The sequence below is a fragment of the Crotalus tigris genome, unplaced genomic scaffold, assembly GCF_016545835.1.
Source record: "Crotalus tigris isolate CLP2741 ecotype Arizona unplaced genomic scaffold, ASM1654583v1 scf7180000019173.45859301935:6455823, whole genome shotgun sequence".
In the NCBI taxonomy this organism is placed as follows: Eukaryota; Metazoa; Chordata; class Lepidosauria; order Squamata; family Viperidae; genus Crotalus; species Crotalus tigris.
In genome coordinates, this window is record NW_024097414.1 from 2,045,561 (window position 1) to 2,063,970 (window position 18,410).

At 42.5% G+C, this 18,410-nt stretch overlaps 1 protein-coding gene across 1 annotated transcript in view; it reads left to right on the top strand.

Moving 5' to 3' along the window:
* XYLT1 (xylosyltransferase 1) overlaps window positions 1-18,410 on the top strand; it is a 113,196-nt gene that overhangs the window by 72,803 nt on the left and 21,983 nt on the right. Inside the window, exons 4-6 of the mRNA XM_039360494.1 lie at window positions 7,600-7,772; window positions 8,707-8,909; window positions 17,173-17,253. Coding sequence (XP_039216428.1) covers window positions 7,600-7,772; window positions 8,707-8,909; window positions 17,173-17,253 — 457 coding nt within the window. The remainder of the gene's footprint in view (window positions 1-7,599; window positions 7,773-8,706; window positions 8,910-17,172; window positions 17,254-18,410) is intronic.

An 18,410-nucleotide genomic window follows, 5' to 3' on the forward strand; every position in this document is an offset into this window, starting at 1 on the left:
AAGAGACCGATAGAAAGAATAAGGAATGGTGGACTTACTATTGGGAGGGTCACGCTCTAAAAAAAACTCAAGAAAGACACATCGTGATGCTTCCAAGTAGATTTCTTTATTGTTTCTCATCTATAGACAGAAACTTCTCAATTTAAAGCCTGCTAAGATCGCCACAAAACATAGATTCTGGGAATTATTAGGGAGGAGCCATCTTCACTCTCTTTTTTCCACACAAACTATCTGACCTGCGGTGCCTTTTGCTACTCTGGAATGCAACCCCTCCTTCCTGGGAATCCAGACCACATTCCATCACACAAGCCGTATCTGTGCTTACGACATGTATCATTTGCATGTAAGGTATGAGGATGTAATTTTTCCAAACCTGAGCCTGCGTAAAGGGGAGGAAAAGAAATAACCAAGATGTGGCGTTGGCATTGCAAGGAAATTAAAAGCAATGCCAGCCTACCACAATTTTATCATGATTGGTCCCAAAGAGATTTCTAACACCTTAGACATTCCAGTCCAATATATGATTAATTAAAATTGAGAGAAAGTGCCATATTCATTCCATGATTTGAAATAATAATAATAAAGATGGAAGAGACCTTGGAGGTCATCTAGTCCAACCCCCTGTTCAGGCAGGAAACCCTATACCATTTCAGACAAATGACTGTCCAGTCACTGATTAATTGTCAGACAATTTCTCCTTAGTTCTGGGTTGCTTCTCCCTTTGGTTAGTTTCCATCCGTTGCTTCCTGTCCTGCCTTCAGGCGCTTTGGAGAATAGCTTGACTCCCTCTTCTTTGGGGCAGCCCTTGAGATATTGGGACACTGCTCTCCTGTCCCCCCTCGTCCTTCTCTTCATTAAACTAGACCTACTCAATTCCAGCCACCATTCCTCCTATGTTTTAGCCTCCAGTCCCCTGATCATCTTTGTGGTTCTTCTCTGCACTCTTTCTAGAGTCTCAACATCTTTCATTTGAAGTAGGATCCAAGACATCTTCATGGAAGCTTACTTCTCCGTGAGTAATATGGAATCTAGAGGAGCATAATGTTCAGTATCTTCTGCAGCGTCTCTCTCCAACTCCTCAGAGAGGATGTAAGGATATGTGGGAATGACCTTGAGGGACAAGGGGAAGAGATGTTGCCTAGGAAACAAGCAGATAAGAAAAGGAGGAGCCTCCACTGGCTTAACCGTCAGAGAAAGAAAGTAAGGAAGGACCTGCCCTGATTCATCAGGCAGTTAAAAGTGGCATCAGGACCTTTGTACCTTCAGACTTTCAAGGATGATGTCAACTCTCCCAGGTCAAACCAGACAGGAAAGCTGACTCGAATCTCTACATAGCCAGAAGCCCTCTCCAGTCTTCCTTGAATTCTGTGGACCTTTATCTAATTCCTAGCCCGGTGTTAATCATTCGTGGAGAAAGATTCCTGAATAAATCCATTTCATGGGACCTTCACGTGTGGTCCTGATCTTTTCTGCCCGGCATTAGATGAGCTAGTTACTTTATTGTAACGTTGCACTTCTCCTCCACCCCTTTTAACCACCCAATCAGTTAGGGCGAGCCCATCCTAAATTTCTTCGTCTGACCCTTCAAGCCAGGGGTCTCCAATCCCTGCTCCGTGGACCGGCACCAGTCTGTGGCACACCAGCAACCAGTCCGCGCAAACAAGCAAAGCCTCATCCGCAGGATGCAAGAAGAATGCAAAACCATGGCCCCTTTGGTCCACGGAAAAACCTTCCTCCGTGGAACAGTCCCTGGTGCCCAAAAGGTTGGAGGGGGGTGCTGCTTTAAGCCACGGGGGGCTCCTCTCTCTCTCTTTTATCTGAATATTTCCTATGCAGCATCTCTGGCTCCTCAAGGTCATTTCCACCCTTCTTCTTCTTCTTCTTCTTCTTCTTCTTCTTCTTCTTCTTCTTCTTCTTCTTCTTCTTCTTCTTCTTCTTCTTCTTCTTCTTCTTCTTCTTCTTCTTCTTCTTCTTCTTCTTCTTCTTCTTCTTCTTCTTCTTCTTCTTCTTCTTCTTCTTCTTCTTCTTCCTTCTCCTTCTTCTTCTCCTTCTTCTCCTTCTCCTTCTCCTTCTCCTTCTCCTTCTTCTTCTTCTTCCCTATCCATTATCGGACGCTGGCGATCATGTTGGCGATCATGTTGGCGATCCTGTTTTTATCAGCCGCCCCACGAAAAAGTGCTGCTGAGTTTTGTCCAAACCAGTCCCTTAGATTTTGAAGCCACAATGTTCTTCTTCTGCCTGGACCTCGTTTGCCTTCCATCTTTCTCTGGAGGGTTAAATGGAGTATGCCGTATTTTTTCACCTGTCCGAAATATTCTAATTTTTGTTTTTTCATCGTTTTGATGGTTTCCCTTGGCTTTCCCAGGCAGCTTATCCCCTCCTCATTTCTGATCTTGTCAACCCAGCTTATACATAACAGCCGCCTGTAAATCCACATTTCAAATGCTTCTAGTCTCTTCAGGTGGCCTTCTGTCCGAGACCAGCTCTCTACTCCACAGAGCAGGATAGAAAAAATATAGCATCTGACAAGCCTCATTTCCACCCAGAGACACAAAAGATGAACTCTCGTGCTCATTCCCAGTGTCCTTTTGCCCTGCTTTAACTATCTGGCTGATTAGGAGGCTCCGAGAATCCTCGGCGTCCTTCCAGTATGGAGAGGTCTCAAGGGCATTCAATAAACTGACTCGGTTGGGCCTGGATGAAAAAAAGAATTGACTTAAAATATTCTTTTCGGAAGATGAGAAAAAAAAAGTCGGTGATTTCCTCCTGGATGGCGCGTGGTGTTCTGGCGGTTAAGTAACTTGCTTGCACTACAGTTACATGTCAATGTCCTGCCTTTGTTACCTATAGTCAGTTCCCGTGTGATCTTCAGCTTCCTGAAGACCCCAGGGATGATTTTGGTTCCTTCCTCTGCAATTGTTTAACACCCCGAGGATCAGTAGAAGAACAGACACCCCTTTCAACCAGGCAAGAAAACTGACAAGAAATTGAAGTGTGGAGTTTGGGATGGGGTTAATCGTGGCACACCTGTAGATTTGCAGGCTGGGGCAAGTTTTTTTTTATGACATTCAGGCTGCTTTCTCAGGCTTCTACATGCTAATAAATGAAACCTTAACAAAAGCCATTGTCTTTCTGCTGATTTTCGCCAACATTGTGCAATGATATTGTTAGCTCACCATCCTTTCACCAGTCTGGAGGGGAAAACAAAATACGGAGGTCACGTCGATAGCCCTTGTTCCATATAAGTGCATTGATTTATTTCAGTCAATTGCATCAAGCTTAAATTAACCCAACAAGCATTTTGAGGAGATCTGTCCTTCCTCTTGACTGCAAATGTATTTTATTTTGTAGGACAGGAGCCCATCCTGGTCACGATAGCTGCCCTCAGCTGGAATGGAATGGAATGGAATAGAATAGAATAGAATAGAATAGAATAGAATAGAATAGAATAGAATAGGGAATAGGACAGTAGAATAGAATGGAATGGGATGGAATAGGGAATAGGACAGAAGAATAGAATAGAATAGAATAGAATAGAATAGAATAGAATAGAATAGAATAGAATAGAATAGAATAAGGAATAGGACAGAATAAGGAATAGGACAGAATAAGGAATAGGACAGAAGACTAGAATAGACTAGACTAGACTAGAATAGAATAGAATAGATTAACAGAGTTGGAAGGGACCTTGGAGGTCATCTAGTCCAACCCCCTGCTCAGCCCTATACCACTACCAATCTCTTCTTAAAAACTTCCAGTGTTGGAGCATTCACTACTTCTGGATGCAAGTTGTTCCATTGATTAATTGTTCTTGCTGTCAGGAAATTTCTCCTTAGTTCTAGGTTGCTTCTCTCCCTGATTAGTTTCCACCCATTGCTTCTTGTCCTGCCTTCAGATGCTTTGGAGAATAGCTTGACTCCCTCTTCTTTGGGGCAGCCCCTCAGATACTGGAACACTGCTATCCTGTCCCCCCTCGTCCTTCTCTTCATTAAACTAGACATACCCAATTCCAGCAACCGTTCCTTATATGTTTTAGCCTCCAGTCCCCTACAGACTGGAGCAGAACCTCTGTTGAGTGATCTTTTCATAATTAAACGTGGGCTTTAAATGGGAGGCCCTGTTGAGATAGGCTTGTATCCCAAACAAATGTTTAATTCCAAAGCCATTCCCCAACCCGAGACCTTAATAGGCATTTATAGGCTATATCATGTGACTATTCTCCTCTGTAAGAAAGATTTTCCCAGACTAATCTGAAAATTCACTGCCCTCAAAATTACTCACTTGGAAAAGGAGCCATTGAGCAGTGCCAAAGAGCTCACTCATATAATGCTGGTATTGCTGGCAGACATAATACAACATCCTATTCTCTTTCCTTGGTCCAATGTTTTTGAATAGTGTTTATTTTGGTCATTGAACTTCTTGGTGAAATCTCGCACCCGGCACAAAAACCTGAATGTATATAATTTAGTAGGTTTGCGTGATTTTTATATGCACCAATTAGCATCCAGTAGAGCATTGCAGCAAAAGTCCTTGGATTTCAGAATTGTTTTTTTTTTTTTAAATGTTGATTTTCGACTTGGTTGGTATTTTCGAAGATGAAATACACAGTATCTGCTGGAGTTGAAACTCTCAAACTTCACAGCATCTTATGGGATAGGGATGTTGCACGGAGGCTGCTAACTTAAGATAAACAAAACCTATATCTCATATATTGTAATTCCCCTTTCGCCTCTTATGAGTGCTTCAGAGTTATTTAATCGGACAGAACGATAGGCAACTATTGTTTTTTTTTTCCTTCCTGTTTTAATGTGAAAATATTACGTCCTGTCATTTTTCTAGTGTTTCCCTCGGAATAGATTGCTAAGAATAATAAACTAATATTGAAACTGTAAGCAGTGATGGATTGCTTCAAGTCTGTACTGTGCTTAGTTTCAGGAAAAATGAGTCATTAGCAAAAGAGGAATTGCCCAATTGTTTTCACGCTTTCTGTTGTGTTCACGGTTACTTGAGTGCCTTCTCATCCTTTTACACGTGTCTGCTTATGCAGGTACTTCTTAATTTACAACCATTCATTTAGTGAAAAAAGTGAGTTATGGCCATTTTTCACACTTAACAACCGTTGCGGCGTCCCCGTGGTCATGGGATCAAAATTCAGACGCTGGGCAACTGACTAGTACTTATGACGGTTGCAGTGTCCCGGGGTCACGTGATCCTTTTTGGCGAACCTCTGACAAGCAAAGTCAAGTGGGGAAGCCAGACACACTTTACAGCCGTGTTACTAACTTAATAACTGCTGCGATTCACTTAACAAATGTGACAAGAAAGGTCGCAAAATGGGACAAAAGTCATTTAACAAATGTCTCCCTTGGCGACAGAAATTTTGGGGTCAGTTGTGTTTGTAAGTTCAAAGACTACTTGTAATAAAATAATAGGATTTTCATTTGTCCGTGGAAAGCCTTTTTCTAAAACTTGGCCGGTAGTCCAAATGTTGAAATTCGGTTTCCGGATCATGTTTGAAAAAAAAAAAAAATATCTAAAGTTAACCCAGAGGAATATAAGATAGAAATATGCGTAGCTGAAAATGGAGCACCTATCTATATTGCTTCGGTGTCAGAAAAACACAAAATGACAATTCTTTTGCCCATCATTTGAAATCACAGCTCCCCCGGGATTGAGAACAGAACATGTTATACAAAGCAGGGGAAAAAAAAATAGCCTTCATTTTTATTCTCTCTGTATGAGTAAACCTCTGGGGAGTTTGGTATAAAAGCATTAGGGGAAAAAATGTAAGCCAAAAGAATAATTTATGAAGGAGAAGTAGCAATTTTTTTGATTCTGTTCTTCCTATTTTTAACTTCTTCCCATCATGAGCACGCTGTTCATTGGCTCATGAGTCAACATTCGACATAAAGCTTTACATCCTGTTAAGTCAGAAGGTAGATAGATTTGAAACTTGATTTATTTGCAGTAAATCAGCAAAGAATTGCTTAATACTAGAAATAAAAAAAATATTCATGGAGGTACTGTTAGATTTGTTTATTTAAAAAAATAAAATAAAAAGCATTGGGATAATCTGGGATATGAATTTTTATGGAAGCACTTGAATGTCTATCCATCATAGAACTTAATATTCATTACAGTAATATATACAGTATTTCTTTTTCAGAAGTTAAAATTCTCTGGCATTTTCCTTACTGTACACATTGACTCCCCTTCACCATATGCCCTTGCTGAAACTCCAGTAATTACTGGAAGGAAAGGAATTTTCCATGTACAATCTTAAATTATAAAGATGCAGAGTCATAAATGATTTGTTAGAGAAGGTTGAGGTCAGTGCTTGCTTTTTTTAAAAAAAATTAACTCCATGATCTTAACAGGAGTAAGTTGCAAGAATATATATTTAGCGGACAGACATTAACATAAAATATCTTATAATTTAACTTTTCAGAAAGCCAGCCTTTCAGCCAAGCCTTGTTTGCTTTCTATTTGCTATTTCTAGAACTGTCCTTTGCCTCTGCAGAATTCCACAGAACTTTACTTTTCCATGTTGACTGTGCTCCATTCTTTCACTTCTAAACAATTTATAGTGTTTTTTTTAAGCATCCAAGGTCAAGAAACCTCTGCAGATAAATCGTACAGTCATTCTAATCTAAACTAATTTTTTTTCTGAGAAGGTCAACTTAGCTTGGTCTTCCCCATTCCGGTGTCCTAGAGTTACCTTCCAGGATTCTTGGTCAGAATGACCTTTGGGAATTGAGACCCCATAGAAGAGAATATTTGTAGCTCAGGGTCCAACTGTGGAGTCCTTGGTGCTCTCTGAGCTTGCTGGTTTTCTTGCAGATGTCTCATTACCAGCTGGGTAGCATCATCAGCAAGCCCCATTTCCTACTAACACTGATGGTGTTACCTACTTAGGTAATGAAGTGTTTGTATGAAAACATCCAAGCCCCATGACTCCACAATCCTCCTCTTCCTCCTCCTCCTCCTTGCAAACCTCACTCTCTTCTAGCACTGATATGTTACCTAGTTAGGTTCATGAAACGTCTGCAAGAAAACAAGCAAGCTCAGAGAGCACCCAGGACCCCACAGTCCTCCTCCTCCTCCTCTCCACAAACCTCACTCCCTTCTAGCACTGATGATGTTACCTAGTTGGGTAATAAAAGGTCTGCAAAAAAACAGCCAAGCTTAGAGTGCACCAAGGACCCCATAGTCATTGTCCTCCTCCTTCATCCTCTCTCCTCCTCCTCCTCCTCCTCCTTTCCACTCTGCATATCCCATTCCTTCTAGCACTGATGGTGTTACCTAGTTTGGTAATAACCTGTCTGCAAGAAAACCACCAAGCTCACCACATCCATATAACTGGAAGATAATTTATTTGGGGTTGGTTCCCTAGCATCTTCCACCAGCTGAGACCTCACCCTCTTAGCCATGCTGGTTAAAAAGATCTAGGAGTTGGGAGTCTTCAAAAGTCCTGGAGAGGCTTTAGGTGGACCTCACTTCTTCTACCAACTTCCATCTCTTATCCAACTGCTGAAACATATCCTAAGCTCCTCCCTTAAGATAGGCTGAGTGCCCTGATGATATTTTCTTTCCAAACAGGAAAAGCCAATAACAATCTCCAGTGGGACGAGGACTTCATAGAATACATGCCAGCTGACCCGGTCAAGATTGCCTTTGTCCTGGTTGTCCATGGCAGAGCTTCTCGCCAGCTGATGCGCATGTTTAAGGCTATATATCATCAGAATCACTTTTATTACATCCACGTTGACAAGGTAATCGATCACCAATTCTATAGCCCCCACCCCACCCCCCCAGCGCGTGATCTGCTTGTCCTGTGCTGCTTCTTGTTTTGCAGTCTTAAATACAGGTAGTCCTTGACTTACAACTTAATGACCGTTTGACGTTACAACGGCACTGACAAAAGCGACCGTTGCAGCATCTCCATGGTCATGTGATCAAAGTTCAGCCCCTTGGCAACTGGCATGTACTTACGACGGTTGCAGAGTCCCGGGGTCACGTGATCCCCTTTTGACAAGCCAAGTCAGTGAGGAAGCTAAATTCACTTAACAAGCAATGTTAACAACTTAACAATCGCAGTGATTCCTTTGACCACTGTGGCAGGAAAGGTGGCAAAGTGGGGCAAAGCTCACTTAACAAACGTCTCCCTTAACAACGGAAATGTTGGGCTCAACTGTGGTCGTACGTCGAGGACAACCTGTATATGCTGTCATAGCTGCAGCACCCTGTTTCTCGTTTATTCCCACGTGCACCCATGGCCTGGCTCAACCGTGTTTAGCATTCCTCTCTTGATTCTCTCCCAAGATAGCTGGGGAAAGAGAGCGTTAAGCTCTCAATTCTCTTCCACAGCTCAGTTTTTCCATTCTGGCTGCCTCACTGTCCCATCTCCACTTTGGAAAGCTGGGGACCACCGTTATCTAGTACAGGAGTCCCCAACCCCCGGTCTGTGGACCAGTACCGTGTCGCAGCATGCCAGCAACTGGTCCGCACAAACAAGCAAAGCCCCATCCATGGGATGCAGGCAGCACACAAAACCACACACCCTCCGGTCCGGGGAAAAACCTCTCTCTACGGAACCGGTTCCTGGTGCCCAAAAGGTTGAGGACCTCTGATCCAGTAACAGCCCCTTAGGCTCATCTTCACACAGACACCATCGCCTCTCACTCTATGTTTTCTGTTCCCATAAAGCGCTCCAATTATTTACACCGGCAAGTGCTCCAGTTCGCAAGCCAGTATCCGAACGTGAGAGTCACCTCCTGGCGCATGGCCACCATCTGGGGTGGCGCTAGTCTTCTCTCCACCTACCTCCAGAGCATGCAAGACCTCTTGGAGATGAAGGACTGGCCCTGGGACTTCTTCATTAACCTCAGCGCTGCGGACTACCCTATCAGGTACAGCAGGGGTCCCCAACCCCCTACTTCCACGGCATTCCAGAAAGTGGTCTGTGCAAACAAGTGAAGCCCCATCTGTGGGATCCAGGCAGCACATGAAACCCCCCCCTCCGGTCCATGGAAAAACCTCTCTCCATGGAACCGGTCCCTGGTGCCCAAAAGGTTGGGGGCCACTGAGGTACAGGACCGATTGCCTGCTGACCACCTTCAAAGAATACAAGTAGTCCTTGATTTACAACCATCGTTGAGTCCAAATTTTCTGTGGTTAAGCGAGGCGGGCTGTTAAGTGAGTTTTGCTCCATTTGTATATCTTCCATTTGGGCTTAATAGAATCTGATTGCCAGCTTGCTGATGGTATATCTTCAAGGAAAGATCATACCCCATAATATGCAAGTCATGGGTGTTGCTTAGGACCATCATAAGATGCATCGACGTATTAGTTATGCTCCAGAGAACAGGCTGCTTTCTGTCTGGCACAGTAAATCTGCTGGCAAGGAAGACCGCTAGTCTTGTTTATTCAAGAGGAGTTTAAACAGGACCCCACAGTGTCCTTAAGATGTGGGTCAACAAAGTTGCTTTCTTCCTTTCTGCTCCTCCTGGCCTTCTAAACGAGGAGGGGAGAAAAGAAGAACAGAAGGAGGTGTTCAGCTGATGGCTCTGAGAAATACTTCTTAGAAGCCGAAAAAATGGGGACATCTTCAAGTCCGTGGGACCAAGGCTGGCTGAACTCCAGTATGTCCATCTGAAAAAGATGCAGGAAGTCTTGGAATGAGGCTACCCAGAGAAACTGGGACATCAGACAGTTCTCTGACTTACATAGTAGGCAATCTCTGGTCCTTCCAGTGCTACTGAATTATATTCCCCATACCTGTAAAAAGATGTCAGATGTGAAAGATCACATGTGAAGGTCCTATTGCTACTCATCTCTACGCAACTAACTCCAAGCAGTTTAACAGCTGCTTGGAGTTAGATAAGAGTCAATGGAATTCAAGAGAGATTGGATGTAGCTCACTACATAGGGATTCCAGGCTGATCTCTCTTTTGACTCCACCCCAGGTTCTGCCACTCCTTCTCCTACAAAAGCATGGCTACTGAGAAGGAATGCTCAGGAATATAATTCAGGAATATCTAGAGGTCCACAAGTTGTCTAACTCTGGTTTGAAATCTAAGAGTCATGGCTCACCAGTAGCCCTTCTAATTTCAGTGGACCCAGATACCTTCCTTGCCATTCCCACAGGTAGAAGGTCTTCTTCCTGAACCCCAAAAGAGAGTTGGTGCTGGATTATACCCACCCATCATCTTGAACTCAACTGGGAATATTGATTGTTCCAATTTGGATACTCTTGGTATTTTAGGGACTATGCATTGAAGGATACATCAACTTTTGCTATAGATTGGGCAATCTTTGGATGTCCAGATGGCTTTCATTCAAGAGTTTGAGAAAATTTCCAGTAAATGGCACGAAAGAGGCAGAGCTAGGGGAAATACATGACTGGCATCAAGATCAAAGGATTTGAGAAAGTTTGGGATATTGGCATTATTTAATGATATAAAATCTCTTTAGAAGTTAAACTGGGGTTTTCATATGTTCATCTGCCTCAGAATGTTGGATTTTATACCACTGACTTGCCCCAATAGGAATTGGAGACATTCCAAAAGTTGCAAAAAGGGGGGGGGACTTCAAGGGCCACAAGCAACCTGGAGTTTAGGATGCCCATCCTTTGATAACCCCAGCAATAGTTCCCTAGCAACCTCTCTGGTCTCCTAGCAACAGATTTGCCGAGACATACGGCCTCTTATCCTGGATCTTCTATGGTTCTGTCAGGAGTGATTGAATGGATTGTGCAGATGACTCAGCTGACGTCATCAATGTTGATGTCGGGCCTTGTTTTTCTTTTTAATTCTAAACAATTGTATCTTGTCGGCATGCGAGAAAAACAAAAGGCAAATAAAGCAAAGCAATCCAGCCCAAAATAAGGGGGAAACCAAGAACATCATAAAGCCCGTTTGTTTATTTATTTCATTGATCTGTGGCCAATAACATATAGCTCCTGGTAACATATCTTCATTAAACACCCATTGAAAAAGCACACTATTAAAACAATACTGTCCAAAGCAAGAATCAAAATATTAAGACAGAAAGACTTAAACCAAAGTTGGTCGGGCTAACCCAGCAGTAGGCAACCTCAGCTCTTTTATGACTCATGGACTTCAACTCCCAGAATTCCATGCTGACTCAGGAATTCTGGGAGTTGAAATCCATGAGTCATAAAAGAGCCGAGGTTGCCTACCCCTGGGCCAACCCAGCAATTGAGCTGCTTCTACTTCCAAAGGTCCTGCAGTTTCAGGGGGGCTTTGCAAAGATGACACAAATTGGCACCAAATAAACCTATGGTAGATGAGTCTCCTAGATTGGAGACATCCCAGAAGAAGAGTCCTCCTAATCTCCTGGTGCACAGCTCAGTTTATAAATGTGTCATCACATCTTTATGGAGATTCTCAATCACCCAGATCATGGTTGTCCCAAAGGTGCTTTTTTTTCCAAAAGGCAACTGAACTTTCTTGGGATTCTTTTTTTCTTTGAAAACATTTTACTTTTCGTCCAAGAACCTTCTTCCGTTCAGTTCACTGATAATCCGTGGCAACCACACACAGAGACACACACACCCGTTTTGCCTCTCTTTTCACCATGAATCTCTCCTCCAAATCTGGGTGGTCTCAAAAAATTATTCTAGGATTCAGGTTTTGCAACAGCACCGAATCCTCGTGTTGATGTTGAGAAGGAGAACTGACGTTCAGTAATAACTCCTTGTCTCTCGAAGATTGCCCTCCCGCTCTTGTCTTGGCTGATTGGTGGAAAGTGCCATGTGCAGCTAATAATTTACATCAAAGGAGTGTGCTTCCTTGCAAAACATTTTTTTAAAAAATGAGAGGTAGGAGACAGGCATTATTTTATGAGATGTTCAGATAAGTGGGCAGTTGGGGGAGGGGGGGAAGGATGTCAACCAAAGCTGGGACAGATAGAAAAGAAGATGGTGCAGTAGAAGAAAGAGGAGGATTGTGGAGTCCTTGGTGCTCTCTGAGCTTGGTTGTTTTCTTGCAGACTTTTCATGACCTAACTAAGTAACAGCATCAATGCTAGAAGGGAGTTAGGTTGGAGGAGGAGGAGGAGGAAGAGGAGGAGGAGGAGGAGGAGGAGGAGGAGGAGGAGGAGGAGGAGGAGGAGGAGGAGGAGGAGGAAAAAGAATGTGGGGTCCTTGTGCTCTCTGAGCTTGGCTGTTTTCTTGCAGACATTTCATGACCTAACTATGTTCTAGTCCCCATTGTCCACCGCCAAATTTTCATCCTATCTCAGCCGGTCTCAGTTGAAAGATGCATTTGTTGATATAATGGATAGCATTGGCCAAATAAATCTGGATGGCTTGCTGTTAAAACTCAGATAAGTTTTGTAAAAGCGCTGGAACCTTTGCTGTGTTTTTCCCCCCCCCCAAAATACACACCATCTGTTTTTCATTTTCTCTTGACAAGCCATCTCACCACCCATTCTTGTCCTCCTAGCACTTTTTCCCCTTTCTAATAAAGGAGAATATTTGCAGCTCGGGGTTGGAATGAGGGGTCCTTGGTGCTCTCTGAGCTTGGTGGTTTTCTTGCAGATGTTCCTTCACTTCATTGCTAGGACTGATGATGCTATCTAGTTGGGTAATGAAACATCTGCAAGAAAACAATCAAGCTCAGAGAGCATCAAGGACCCCCAGTCATTCTCCTCCTCCTCCTCCCTCTCTCCTTCCCATTCCACTCTCTAAACCCACTTCCTTCTGGCACTGATGATGTTACCTAGTTGGGTAATGAAACATCTGCAAGAAAACAACCAAGGTGAGAGACCACCAGGGACCCCTCATTTTCCCTTTCTACTTCCTGTAGTGGAGGAGGGGGATTTTTGCAACCAATTTTAGGAGCCTTGAGGAGATCTACAGCACTGCATTTCAGAAACCACAATGATTGAGCACGTTTGGACCTATTTTTTTGCTTTTTGGACCTCTGCTTCCCACCTGTCACAGCCCCAGGAGTTATGTCGAACTGAATGAAATTTTATCTTTGTATTGGGAGAGCCTCCAGGGAAAGCAGATTTTAACAGGACAGAATAATAATAATAAGTTGAAAGGGACCTTGGAGGTCATCTAGTCCAACCCCCAGCTCAGGCAGGAAACCCTATACCATTTCGGACAAATGGCTGTCCAGTCTCTTCTTCAAAACTTCCAGTGTTGGAGCATTCACCGCTTCTGGAGGCAGGTTGTTCCACTGGTTAATTGTTCTCACTGTCAGGAAGTTTCTCCTTAGTTCTAGGTTGCTTCTCTCCTTGATTAGTTTCCATCTGCTGCTTCTTGTCCTGCCTTCAGGCCCTTTGGAGAACAGCTTGACTCCCTGTTCTTTGGGGCAGCCCCTGAGATACTGGAACACTGCTATCATGTCCCCCCTCGTCCTTCTTTTAATTAAACTAGACATACCCAATTCCAGCAACTGTTCTTTGTATAGATTTAAAGCAAAAGTGACTACCTCATTCTTAAGTATTATTATTATTAGGAATATTATGATTCATAAAAAAATGATAGGGGTTTCTATGGGTCAAGATATTTGGGAGTGAAAAGCAGAAGGAGATTCTGCTTTCTTAAACCCATACTTAAAAGAAATTCCCGTCTGGGCTAAAACCAATTGTTTTAATTAGGGGAAGAAATCTGCCAAATAGGATTTGCGTTATGCTGCCTAGCGCATTGCACATCCTTTTTTTAAAAAAAAAAAAAAAAGGAAAGGAAAAGAGTGTTTGATGATCAAGTATTGCTAGCAGGTTTTTGGCTCCCATCCAGATTGAAGATAGTTTTAATCACATTTTGTTCTCTCTGCTTTCCTGGAAAATTCTCAGCTCTGCTGTGGATTTTATGCTTGCTGCTTCTTTCTTTTTTTCTTTCTTTTTTCCTTGTTAGTTCTTTTCATGTTGCTTAATGTCGTTCTCAAATCTTTCCAGTTTTATTTTATTTTTACTTTTTTTTTTTTTTAGCTGCTGCCATTGGCTCGATCTGAGAAATGAAAAGTTTAGAAAAACACCGATCTCATTTAATTCGTTCCTCTGGGATGTCTTGTTTATCAAGCTCTCGGTAGGAATATGTAAACTTTGCAAAGGGCCTATTTTCTGGGTTTTTGCTCTGCTCGGAAGTCCAGGATTCAGGCGATGTATCTTAACCTTGGCTACTTTAAGATATGTGGACCTCAACTCCCAGAATTCAGAAACGGTGGGGTGGGGAGTCTAAATATGGGTCATTGACTGTAAAAAAAAAAAAAAAGATTGATTATATTAGGTTAGGTTCATTCTTGGAAAGGGGGTTGCATCATTGAGTTCTGTTTCTTTCCACTGATGAAATCCAGGAGATGGAAGGGGCTTTGAAGGCCATCCAGACCATCCTTCTACTCACTAAGAAATCCATTCATCCATCCATCCATGTCTCTATCTCTATCCATCCATCTCTGTGTATCTATATCTGCCGGTCTGGGAGATAGAAGGTGCTTTGAAGATCCTCTAGAGTCTAGCTGGAGAATTTTGAAGTCCACACATCATAAAGTTGCCAAGGTTGAGAAACACTGCTCTAGACCACCCTTCCACTCACTAAGAAATCCATCCATCCATCCATCCATCCATCCATCCATACGGTTTCTCTGAACAAACTAAAGCAGAAAAAAATATATATCAAGTTCAGACCTGGAAAAAAAAAAAAGATTATCTTAGCAGGCCCGTGTTGGTCTTGAAATGCACCGTAGGATGTTGTGCATTCAGATCTTTTCATGTGGAAAGATCGTTAAATAAATTCCTTAAACTTCTCTTCTGCCCTCCTGAAGACCGTGAGCCAGCCATGCGGCAAACAAGGGCTTTGCGAGCCTCTCTTTCTGTGTCTGTGTGAGTGTGTCTGGGTGTGAGTGTGTGTCCATATTAAAAATGCCAGACTGACTTTGGGAGACTTTTGAGGTCACAATAGTGCAAGCCAAGGGTGGTGGGGAGATCTACCTTAGCTACAGCATTCAAACTACTTAGTTTGATGGACCAATCCACTAGTTGGTCTGGATTTCCTCAATGGTTAACTTTCTGGTTGTTCAGTAAGGATACAATGATTTCTTACTTCAGAGAGTTTGTGAATGCAAGCTTCTTTGCAGGCTCCTGGTTTTCATCGAGTCCTGGATTCGGGTTATGTAGATTGGAGGAAGTTTCATTACCCAACTAAGTAACATCATTGGTGCCTAGTTGGGTAATGGAATGCTTGCAAGAAAACCACCAAGCCCAGAGGCCATTAAAGACTTCACTGTTCTCCTCCTTCACTTCCTCTTCATCCCCTTCTCCTTCCTCCACTCTGCAAACCTGACTCCCTTCTAGCACTGATGATGTTACTTGGTTAGGTATTGAAATGTCTGCAAGAAAACAACCAAGCTCTGAAAGTGCCAAGGACCTCACAATCTTCCTCCTCCTCTCCCTCCTCCTCTTCCTCCTTTCTCTTTCTCCTCCTCCTATTCACAAGCCCCCACTCCCTTCTAGCACTGATGATGTTACCTAGTTGGGTCATGAAACGTCTGCAAGAAAACAACCAAACTCAGATAGTACCAAGGACTCCACAGTTTTCCTCCTCCTCCTCCTCCCCCCCTTTCTCTTTCTCCTCCTCCTATTCACAAGCCCCTACTCCCTTCTAGCACTGATGATGTTACCTAGTTGAGTCATGAAATGTCTGCAAAAAAACCACCAAGCTCAGAGAATATATATATATATATATATATATATATATATATATATATATATATATATATATATATATATATATATATATGTTTTCTGAGGTTTTCGCGGGTGTTTGTATGTAGGTCTTTGGTTATTCGGGTTTTCTCCTGCGTAAAATTGGAAGTGTCTTGGCGACGTTTCGACGAAGTCCCATTCGTCATCTTCAGGCTGGTGTTTTCAGCTTCGTGCTTCGAGGAGCACACATTGCTCCTCGAAGCATGAAGCTGAAAACACCAGCCTGAAGATGACGAATGGGACTTCGTTGAAACATCGCCAAGACACTTCCAATTTTATGCAGGAGAAAACCCGAATAACCAAAGACCTATATATTTATATATATATATATATATCACCACTCAAAGTATTTTGCAATCTCCTTCCTGGCAACACACCTCTCTGCATATACATGAGTTCCCTTTTAGCAGGAAGAATAACTTTCCGTTGTTTTCTCTGCACAAGGTTGATGAAGACGGAGCGAATGCAAAGTTGATTTGAAATTCTAGGGAGGTAGCACAAACACAGTGGGTGGAAGCTAGACGGAGAAGGGGAGAGATGGCAAGAGACGGGGAGGCTTCTGACATCTTAAAGGGTAACAGATTTATATGGCATAAAAATTTCAGGGATGTGACAGTAAATCTGCTCCTGGTAATGAGCTGCAAGAATTTGCTTTGTGCGTGGAGTTTAAAACAACCTTAAAGTCTTTACCCCCCCCCTCCTCCCCTCTTCCAAGCATTCAGAAGGAACAGGAAGAATTTCGCACTTGTGGGTTCTTTCACACTTAATGGGTCTTTCACACATGGGTCTCAGCTTTGCAAAAAGGCAAGGGGCTGATCAGGATGGGGGCCTTTCATGTCTGAGAATATAAAGCTCTCCTGATGTGTCTCAAATACGAAATGAATGTTGGCATTAAGAGGAAAAAATTAGGAAAATGAAATGCCAATCTTGTTCGGTCTAAATCCTGGATGAGTCCCCCCCCCCCTCAATTCATTCATGGGAATTCTTCCCCGTCAAGGAGGAAAGTGTGATTTTTAAGGTCAGATTGAATGTTAAATATTAAAATCAATGTGGTTTTAGTATCTCCATGGGACCGTGAGGGTCCCCTAGATCAGGGCTTTTCAACCTTTTCACCCATTGGCTGAGGAATTCTGGGAGTTGAAGTCCACAAGTCATAAAAGGGCCATGTTTGAAGACCCTTGTCTTAGACTAATGGATACAGACAGTCCTCAACTTATGCCAACTGGCCCATTGAGAGGCTGTGACGGTCATAACTGCGAGCAACAGTTAGAAATCCCTTTTTTTCAGTTGTAAGTTTGAATGGCTCCTAAACCAATGGTTGTACGCCAAGGACTACCCTATATATGTAAACCCAAGCCGTCATTTCTTCTGATGTGATGATGAGAGCAAAAGTTGGTCCTTTTTTTTAATATTCATTTTCCACAAATTGTTTCACAGGACAAATGACCAGCTTGTCGCGTTCCTGTCCAGATACCGCAACATGAACTTCTTGAAGTCTCACGGAAGGGACAATGCAAGGTAAACGGCACCTCTCTTGCATATTTTGACGAGATGATGAAAAATAGTGAGGTAACTTTTCTGCAAACTGCAAAAAAAAAGAAAGAAAGCTGATACAAATATTATGATAAATCATGGTGTCTTGACTAAGCCTTCATTGGCTGGACTAACTCAACATGCTAAACCACAATTCAAATTTTACAAACTATAATAGGCTGTAAACCATAAAGTTATATTGTGGTTCAGTGAGATGAACCCAACCTGGTTAGCTGGTTTTGGATAAAGTTTGAACCCTGTATCTCTTATCAGCATATTAAAGCATTAAACTTGGCATCCATTTAGGATAAAACAACTTTAATAGTTCAAGGCCCTGATAGTGACCGAGAAGTTATAAATATTCTGAACAAACACATGAGACATCGGTTGTGAAATGCATGATACTTTTAAAATTCACTGTGCAAAAAATGGGTTGCTGTGTTTACATCTGGAAAATTACAGATGAATCTCCACTGGAAACTTGTTGGTAGGTGGAAAAGCTGAATATGATATCTTTTCATACTGTTCTGGAATGTTATATATTTTCAGAGTCAATATGGTTCTTTGGGGGCTGTATTTAAATTGGACTTAATTCCACGCTAAGTAATGACTGCTAATTTTTGAACTAGCCAATCGGCCACATCCTGAAACAGATGTTTCCATTCATTCATCCTAGGCCTGTAGCAGAAAGCTGGGTACTGAAGTCCACTCTTTTTTTTTCTCTTTTTTTTGGGGAAGAAAATTGGGAAAGCTATAGTTAAACAGTTCATTTTGCAGCATTGGCATAATTTTGCTGGGTGGATCCCGTGACTCTGCAAACATGTGTGACAACCCATTTGTTTAGGAAAGGCTCTCAACAAATCTGTTTGTTGTTAAGGAGAGTGAAGAAGGAGATATGAAGCCGTCATTTGCAACATCGCTTAGACGTCATTGCCACAAAACCTGATTAATGTCAGAAGATGAATATTTAAATGGCTGGTGGTCAGAGCTGAGAGAGTAATTTCTTTGTTCTTTTTGCTAGAAATGCTTACTGCAGATCGAATTTAGACTCCTCCTCCTCCTCCTCCTCCAGATTTTTTTCCAAGTTGCAGTCAGAAGGAGTTGGCTTTCTCCAGCATGATGACTAAAGAATGAGTTATTTC